The sequence below is a fragment of the Musca autumnalis genome, unplaced genomic scaffold (genome assembly GCF_047663935.1).
Source record: "Musca autumnalis isolate F117 unplaced genomic scaffold, ASM4766393v1 scaffold_5, whole genome shotgun sequence".
NCBI classification, from domain to species: domain Eukaryota; kingdom Metazoa; phylum Arthropoda; class Insecta; order Diptera; family Muscidae; genus Musca; species Musca autumnalis.
The window spans coordinates 143,816,171-143,825,491 of NW_027412088.1; the positions used below are offsets into that span (position 1 = coordinate 143,816,171).

General features: G+C 35.3%; 1 protein-coding gene across 1 annotated transcript; it reads right to left on the bottom strand.

Moving 5' to 3' along the window:
- Window positions 1–3,154: 3,154 nt before the first annotated feature.
- LOC141386452 (uncharacterized) lies at window positions 3,155–9,276 on the bottom strand. Its single transcript, XM_073954947.1, has 3 exons — window positions 8,023–9,276; window positions 7,814–7,964; window positions 3,155–4,119 (listed from the first exon to the last, which is right to left on the bottom strand). Exons 1-3 carry the CDS (start codon window positions 8,150–8,152, stop codon window positions 3,768–3,770), a joined length of 633 nt encoding a protein of 210 aa, XP_073811048.1. The 5' UTR covers window positions 8,153–9,276; the 3' UTR covers window positions 3,155–3,767.
- Window positions 9,277–9,321: the final 45 nt, after the last annotated feature.

The window sequence follows — 9,321 nt, forward strand, 5'->3', positions numbered from 1 at the left end:
GTTTTCCATAGACAGTATTTAAATTTTTTGTTAAAATGTGTGAGATAATAGCTGTGTTCCTGAACTAAAAAGTTTTTACAATTTTTACGACTTTTACACATTTTACTCGAAAAAGCGTTCCTGTACACAAAAAGTTGTAAAATGTTCACTTCTCTTTAAACAAAAATGGCGCTGAATGACGATCTCTTTAAAAACTTTTTACACGACAAATTTGGGCGAGTAAAAAAATAGTAACATGGTTACCGGCGTCTGATTGGCTGATACGCCGACTTTGAAATTTATTCCAGTTTTTTTTGACGTATTTTCCATTTTTCCGTTCCCGAACTATTTTAGAAAACTTGTGTGTAAGAACAAATTTTTTGCAGTTCTCTCTTTTACGAGTTTTACCATTAAAAAGTACGGGAACGAAGCTAATAATTGAAATGTATTGAAAGCAAAAGACAATGGACAAAAAGAAAAAATGTGAACGGAAAACAAAAACAAATAGATGATTTTCATTCATAATTTTACAACTGTTTTTGCAGTTGTCGGGACGCCTACGTCATGCAGGCAAGTTTTTGGATTTTGTCAATCAATACATAAACCATGGCACAATTACCCAGGTAGTGACATCGTAAAATTTTGAATATGTTATGTCAAAACTTTCTTTATGCTGTTGGGGAAATTACAACTAAAATAAATTTTTTATAAAGGGGTTTGACTTTTCATATTCGATCAGCTGGTGTGAGGTGTGATACCACTACCTGGTAGTTCTGTCATGACATGAACTCAACAGTCCTGTCATTTGTAAACGCAGGGTTAAATCGAGAACGGAGGAAGTAAGTTAAAATGTGATTGAATTTAATGGAAACTTGTTTTAATTTGTGTTTATATAATAAAGTTCTTTGTGTTCTTGTTTTACACAAATAATAAATGCATCTTATTTATTTTGGGATATTTCGCAATGGCTTGCATTTTAATTGCATCTTTAGACTGATTAAAAATGCAATCCGAAGAACTGCATCTTAATAAAGTCCAATTTACATATGCACATTAAATGATTTCGTTTTACGAAATCCTAGAAACATATGAAGTGTATTTACATCTGTTTTTTTGCGTCATTTGCTTACGCACACAATCGCACATACACACGGATACAATAACACATACACACGCACACAATAATTTTAATTCGGAAAAATACGAATTTTACAACACTAATGTTTACTAAATAACTTGACTTAATTCAAAATTAAAAAAATTAACTTTTGCAAGTTATTTAACCAATTATTTGCACTTTTGTCATGGTTTGAGTATTTTTGTTTTTCTACAACACACACAAACAAACAAAGACATTATAAAACAGTTGCATTTTTTGGTAGTTTATGACGAAAAAGCAGGGTTGCGTATAATAGTATGGTGTTTTCGCGCGTTGTTTAGAATAAAGGCCTCGGCACATACGGCGCGTTGAGTTTTGCGATGCGTTACGCGCTGATATGTCACACGCGTTAGATTTTGCTAACGCACATGAGACGCGCCACCAACACACCACTAAAAAACATATGTTTTCTGAATGCAATAGTATGTGTATGTGTGACGCGCTCACAATTAGAAATTTGTTTGAAAACAAAATCTGGAAAATTATTTATCTTGATGGATATTTTAACAATACGCTATTATGCAAATATTGCCTACGGGTTATATGAGGCTTTGAAATGTTTACCAAGACCAAGAAGGTTTTGGGTGAGGCCTCTCTTTGAACGTAGGGATGAGGACGGCTTCTTTGCTCTGGACTTCGAAAGACTATATAATACTGACTTGGAACAATTCCAACTTTTGGTAAGAATGACGCCCGCAGTATTTGATGTCCTCTTCCATATATTGGAATCTGAATTAACCAAAAATTCAAATAGACCCACAATTTCTGCAAAGTGTCGTTTGTTTTTAACGCTAATGTAAGTTAGTAAAATAATTTTAGTGTTTTTAGGATAACTATATGTACTTACTTTTCCAGATATCTGGCAAATGGGGATAGTGTAAGCTATTTATCCGTGACATTCAAGATTGGAGCCTCAACAGTGAGATATATTATAAAAGATACGTGCCAAAAGATTTGGGAAAAACTCTCGACTCAGTACCTAGAAACTCCATTGACAGCAGACTGGTCGAAAATGGCGGAAAGGTTTGAAGAAGTATGGAATTTTCCACATTGTGTAGGAGCCATTGATGGAAAACATGTATATATAAAATCCCCACACAATTCAGGATCAATGTACTACAATTATAAAGGTATTTGCCTAAATCCAAACTTGGAAGAAGGAACTAACTTTTATTTTTTTGTTAAGGTACATATTCCATAGTTTTAATGGCGGTTTGCGACGCAGACTACAGGTTTACAGTTGTGGATATAGGGGCATATGGATCACAAAGTGATGGTGGCGTGCTAAGAAACTCTGAGTTTGGAAAAAGTCTTCTAAACAACGAGCTAAATCTACCTCCAGATGCTCCAATAGAAGTCGGTGGGGAAAATGTGCCCTATTTTCTCGTGGGAGATGCAGCTTTTCCGCTAAGAAACAATCTAATGCGTCCCTATCCAGGAATACTTCTCCCTGCAGACAGAGAAATGTACAATATGAGACTTTCCAGAGCAAGGAGGACTATCGAGAATGCCTTTGGGATATTAACGGCTAGGTGGAGGATATTACTTGGTCCACTATATGTTAGCCCACATGTTGCTGAAAATATTGTGAAAGCAACTATTGTCCTTCACAACTTTCTGAAGGATAATGATGAGAAGTACTGCCCTAAGAACTTTGCGGGCGATAAGGACGGTAGAAAGGGTTTGTGGAGAGACGAGATAAAAAACCAGAAAAATCTAACAAAACTTAAAAAAAATAATTCTAATAATGCTTCGAAAAGAGCATTTGAAATAAGAGATATACTGAAAGGCTACATATCTAGGAATACGTATCCGTAATACGGGATATTCACAAACCTATGATCTCTACTTTTTATTTTATTTATTTAATATCACAGTAAAAAAGTAAAGTAAAACATTCTTTAAATATGCCAAGCAATAAGTACCAAATTTCATTCTGTTTGACTTAGGTCCTTCTTGTATACAATATATGTATGTATATAGATTTCTTTTAATCGAAATGAAACAATTTTAATATGAATTCAAAATATTTATTTCAAATAAAATGGAAAAATTATTTACTCTAAGGGCCACTATTATGTCTTCTTTTACTTTTGGATGGATTTTAAAACGCAAAATGAACCAATTTGCAGTCATCACAAATATATTTTACACATTAAAGTTAATGACAAGAATGTCCTCCATGAAATTTAACGATCACATTTACCTTTAAATAACCGGAACTCTATAAATCTGTTCGGAAAATCCAAACGTTAACAAAAGAAGACATATAGTAATGGGGGTAGGTAAGACTAGGAACACTTATGACGATATACATTTTTTATAAAGTTCAATACATGATATGTATTTAAATAAAAGGTAAAACAGACAGAAAATCGACCAATTCTAGTAAAAAAAAATCATTGCTCAAATTTGTCTGTTTTTAGGAGGGGATGATGGTGTCCTAAAAACTGACAATTGGAATAATGTTTTATTGGTTTACTTAGGTTTTAGAGAAACAGTCATCTAGGCAATAAATATTTACTTAAAAGATATAAAAAGTAACTTAAAAAAACATTATATATAGTCAGTCCATAAGTATATAAAAGGTACAAGTTCAATTCAAATGATATGTTTTATACTAAGTCTATTAAATATATAAAATATTTACTCTTTCTGCAACAAGATTTATTATTTCAACTTCTATTAGCCTTCTAGATTTGTCATCCATCGTTTTTAACATGGAATCAATATACTTATAAAATCCATTATTTGTTAATTCTCCTTCCATGCTCACTTTGACTGCACTATTAAGGTTTCCCATTACTTCGCAAAATTTCTCGTGGGCTTCATCGGTTTTACGCTTCTTATTTTTTGGAAGATCAGTAGGAGAGGTTTCTGGAGTTGCCTGCGGCAACACTTCAAATGAAGTTTCATAAGAACTTTCAAAGTCCTCTGTTAAATACTCTTCTCCTTGATAGGAATCGAAATTGCTTGTTGTTCTAGAAATACATATAAAAATATTACATTTCAAAAATATAGAAAACATTGTAAATACTTGCATTTAGGTAGTAAAAAATCATTTAATAATTCATATACAAAGGATTTGGGAAGGATATAGTCGACGATGCCGACTACGTTGACATTGAACTGAAGTTAACATATCCATTATTTAATTTATTTCAATTCAGGTTAGGTTCAAATCATGGCAGAACTACTAGGTAGTGCATTACACCAGCTGATCGAATATGAAAAGTCAAATCCCTTTATAAAAAAATATTTTTGTTGTAATTTCCCCAACAACATAAAGAAAGTTTTGACATAACATATTCAAAATTTTACGATGCCATACCTGGGTAATTGTGCCATGGTTCAAATGCAAACATTCAAAATTGTAACCTTTACCTCTCCTGTGTTCAACCCCCCTCCAGAATTGAGATCGTAACGTATGCGTACGTACGATGGTACGATCTTGATATCATTTGTGAAATGCTGAATTCCTATTTGACTGATCTTACCATCTTTTTCCACGCGCGGAATATGCAAATACCCACCACTAACCACATGGACGACAGAGGTGAGAACAGAGTTGAATGTCACGGTCGATGATAGCAGAATTCCGACCACAAACTATCCCAATATTCTAGGGGTCACATCCGACAGCATGTTCCCGTCGTCCGTGCATAACACGACTATCTGTGACAAGCCAACGATACAAGAGAGAATCCCTAGATCACAATGGAAAAATATTCAAAGCTGTCACAACTACAACAGGGTGCCTCCTCATGTCTGCCCTGGACCATCTACATAGGGAGACAAAGATTCTTCCTGTATACAACGAAAGCATACCATTGTGATGGTCGGGCGTTACCGTGAAAACACGCTACGTTTGGCTCAATTACGATCTGGATGGTGCAGACGTCTTAGTATTGGATTGCTGACACCGTACAAAACATCTGCTCAGCATGCGGAAGATGCCCACGCGTTACTCTCCACCTTTTCAACTGCCTTACCAAACCTACTCAACTATCTCCTGTCGAATTGAGTCACAATTCATCGTTGTTTTCAAAATTTCACATCTGAGGAATGTTGGGAAATGGATTCAAAAACCTACATACACATGTATTCAATTTTGCCCATCAGATAAATTCTCCAATTGTTTTAAAACTGTTTCCAGCAGTTTTTCTCCAATATGATAATCGATTGTGAATATAATAAATTGTAACGATCCTCTTTGGTATAATAATCATGTAAATATGTGACACATTCTTCCATATTGTATTTCAATAATTGGCCTATTGGCTTTGTTATACATGTTAAATTGAACAAATAAATAAATAGTACAGGTACAGGGCAAAAAATTGACGTATCTTTTCCAAATATTGTGTATCAGTTACAATTTGTATAAGATCCGAAATATCACCCACAGGTAACTGCTAAAGCTGCACCTTTTCTCACAATGGTAGCAACTTCAGTGGGTGAAAGCGTTAGATCATCAACAAATTTCATTAAGGCATACATAAACTCTTTGGTTTGACGTGTATCATCGTCTGGTACCATGCTGGAAAATGTGAACTTTTTGGGAAAGGGGGCGTTTTCCAATTGTTCTGAATGGAAGAGAAAACGTTCAATTATTGCTTCAAATTCTTAAATGTTTTCTACAACCATGAGCAGAGTTGTTCCTTGTCGAGCATGCCACGGAAAACATGGACCCAACGTTGTAGAATTGGTAACATTCCAACATTTTTTAAATATACATCCAAGTCCATATTTACATTAGGCCAATTTCCTTGCGGCAATTGTCATTTTGTCGGCGTGAGAGGGTGTTGAGAGGCAAAGGGTTACAATATGCCACACACCTTTCTCCTTCAAACTGACAATTGCCGCAAGGAATTAAAATAACCATAGCACTAAATGTGCTAATTGAAAGCGTAATGCACTTCATAATTCTCAGCAAAATGTTTGGATCGGTCCATGACGACGAGCTCATACCTATTTCATCGACAAATTTTGTCAGCGATGTTGACCACAAATCCTCCAAATAGCTAGTGGTCACAACATCACCAGCTTTACATAATATTCGAGCACAAAGAAACCCGCAATGGAACAAATGTACAATTTATAGGCATCCAAATTATCATGCATTCCTGGAGGTGGCTGCAATACTAGCTTTGCTTGATAACTTCGCTGTTATATTAGTGAAAAATCAATTCAATCTTGGGTACTTAAATTTTCCTCATCTGTTGTCGCAGTGTCCGCAGCACTTTTCTTCGTCGAGTTCTTGGGATCTTCGATTATGGTATTGATATCACAACTTTTTGGTATGTTCGATTGCTTCTTTCCAGAAGCTCTCTAAAATCAGCTTCCGATGAATCACTTATATTGTCCTCAATCACCGTTATAGCATGAAGCAAATTTGTAATTTTGCAATTTAGGTAAATGTGGCATTTCCAAAGTTTTCAGTGCACGCAGATATTGATAATACTGCTTTTTGGAAGCCTGCTGGAAAAGAATTATTTTGCATTCTAAGGGAGCAGACATTATTGGAGAGCATCTATGGCCGAGGCCAGATTTGACTCAACTTGTCTTGCCTTAACAAATCCATTGCCTTGTTGTATGATCTGTTGTAATGATTTATCCACGTTTGCTCCTCCACGGCCAGCATATAGACTTCTGTTCTCACCTGCAACTGGTCTTCTATGGAATCGATGAAACCCTGATATGAAAGATTACAAATTCTTTCGATTTCTTTAACGTAACATTTGACATATTTTCCTATTACAAAAAATTTGTAAACATCTGCGTAATTTCGGAACGAACAGTTCAAATTAATTATTCCCAAGAAAAAATTATTGGAACTACATTTGGCTCATTCGTTCATCTAGTTCCTTCAATCTCGGAACCAAGGCCTGTACAATGGCGCACCCACATTTAGTCGAATCTTTAACTTAATTCTTGAGTTTCCGACAAAAATCGGTAACATTTACAAGAAGCTACTGGACATGTACAAATTATTGATTAAACGACACACCTATTGTCTGCCAAGTCATCGTGTGAAACCAATCGGTTCATCTTTTCAAGGTCTAGTGAGGTATCACTCACTCACTATGCCAAGTGATCCAAAATAAATGGCCAAGAATCTGCGTAATTCTAGGACAGTGGAATGTAATTCAAGTGACAGCAATAAGTTGGACAGAAAACAATATTACTTTGTTCTATATATCTTCTATAAAAGCACTCATTATTTGAGAAAGGTTCGGAACAAATTGAATACTCTACCAGCTGACGGAAAAAATCTGAAATTTTTTTTAATTGCAAGTTTTTTCTTAGTAGCCGGGCTTCGGTCGGGGATTCCTTTCTCCTATGGACAGGAGCCAATTTAGGGCACGAAAACTAACACTAACAAGGGAATTTTCGGAACTTCACGGGCCCATATCTCGGGAAGTATGGACAAACATACTTTACATTTTTGTAATCAGGACGTAAAGATCTAACTGTGGTAAAAATTTTAGATTTTTCCTCCAGATGGTAGAGTATTCTATTTATGCCAAAGGTTCTTTAGTAGCACCCTTTCTTTTAGAAAGTGGGCCTAGGGCGAATATTTCGCGCTGTCACGTACATCGGCAAAACAAACTCACATACATATATTACAATTTCTATTGAGGAGTAGGATTATTATTAATAAAATTAACTTACGGTCTCGGCTGCAGATGATCGCGTAGGAAGGACATCGAGGCGGAAAACTTCCAATCCATATATTCGGGAGCTTCACTCCCCGAAGCCAGCTTCAACTCTTCCTTCACAAACCGGTCCCTCAGACTCTTCCACCTTGTCTGGCACTGTTTTACTGTGAAAATAAACAAAAATAATAGAACAAATTTTAATAAATTTTGGTTTCTCCTTACCTGGTTTACCGACAGCATTTGCCACAGCGTCCCATGCCTTTTCCTTCGAGAATTTATTTCTATACGCCTTTGAGGATTTGTCGTATATGCATGGGTGTTGCTGGACGGCATTTATCAGGGCTTCTTCCATTTTCAATTATATTATTTTTTATTTTTCCTTAAAAATGCAAGCGAAACGCAGAAAATGAAATGAACAATAACTACAACAATTTCCAATTTACGCCATTTTGATTTGTAACATATGATCACAAAATGTAAACAAACAAATGTCAAAAGCGAACGCGCGTCGTAACGCATGGAGTTAAAAAAATTTTAACTTCCGTGCGTTTCAAATTGCGTTGATCAGTGCAACCATATGGATTTCCATATTGTTTAAAATGCCGTGCGTTAACGCGTGACATGAAATAACGCTGACGGACCGTATGTGCCGAGGGCTTAAATGACGCAGCTATCGTCATTTATTTTTGTATGGTAAAAATGTTGCCTGTTTTAGCAAATAAATGACGAAACAGCCCTAAAACCTGTTTTTCGTGCTAATGTAAAAAGCACATAAGTTTTGATTTGGATCGAAAATGGAGTGCATCCTATCTGTGTGCTGCGGAAGCGAAATGGAGTGCATCCTAGCTGCGCGCTCCCTTGTAAAATTCATAGGAAAAGATGTACTACAACGGCAAATGTACCGTACACTTGTAGTGATTCAACTACATCCGTGGATGCAAACTTTTTGCTGGGTACAGAATGGATGTAATAATGGGCCTATTAATAGCTGTGTTCCTTTACTTACCTGAAGTTACAATTTCTTACAATTTTTAACCTGTAAAGTGTTCCCCTACTTTTAATAGCATACAATTTATATGATAACAGTTTACCACTTTTACCATTTTCTGCCACTGTTACCATTTTTAAAAGTAAAGGAACAGACCAAATATTAAATATTTTTTTCTGTTTTGCAGAAATGCTTCTTTTTCAACTCATTTTTTTAACGACCGCAAATACAAATTTTTTGTTAATGATTGCATGCATTTTAATTCTAAATGTATCACAATTTCTAAAAACGACTGCAAAGGACTTTTCCCATTTTCTCTTGTTATATTGTGTAAAAAATGCTGCAAATTATTTACTAACATCGTTTTTCTTCTATAAAACCACAGCAAACAACAACTCTTACATTTTAAACCAAAAGACAATAAGAAATCGTTCATCTTATTTGTTTACGATAGGCAATTTGGCCTCGAGAAATTACTTGCAAATTTATGCTCAATTACTCGATAACGAATGTTGTCATCCCAACTTTGAGTA

What these genes read in the sequence shown, in the direction of transcription:
- LOC141386452 (XM_073954947.1), bottom strand. Translation starts at nt 8,152, where the DNA reads ATGGAAGAAGCCCTGATAAATGCCGTCCAGCAACACCCATGCATATAC. An exon ending in AAATGCTGTCGGTAAACCAG is followed by an intron (nt 7,965 to 8,022) that starts GTAAGGAGAAAC and finishes TTATTTTCACAG; the next exon opens with TAAAACAGTGCCAGACAAGG. An exon ending in GATCATCTGCAGCCGAGACC is followed by an intron (nt 4,120 to 7,813) that starts GTAAGTTAATTT and finishes ATGTATTTCTAG; the next exon opens with AACAACAAGCAATTTCGATT.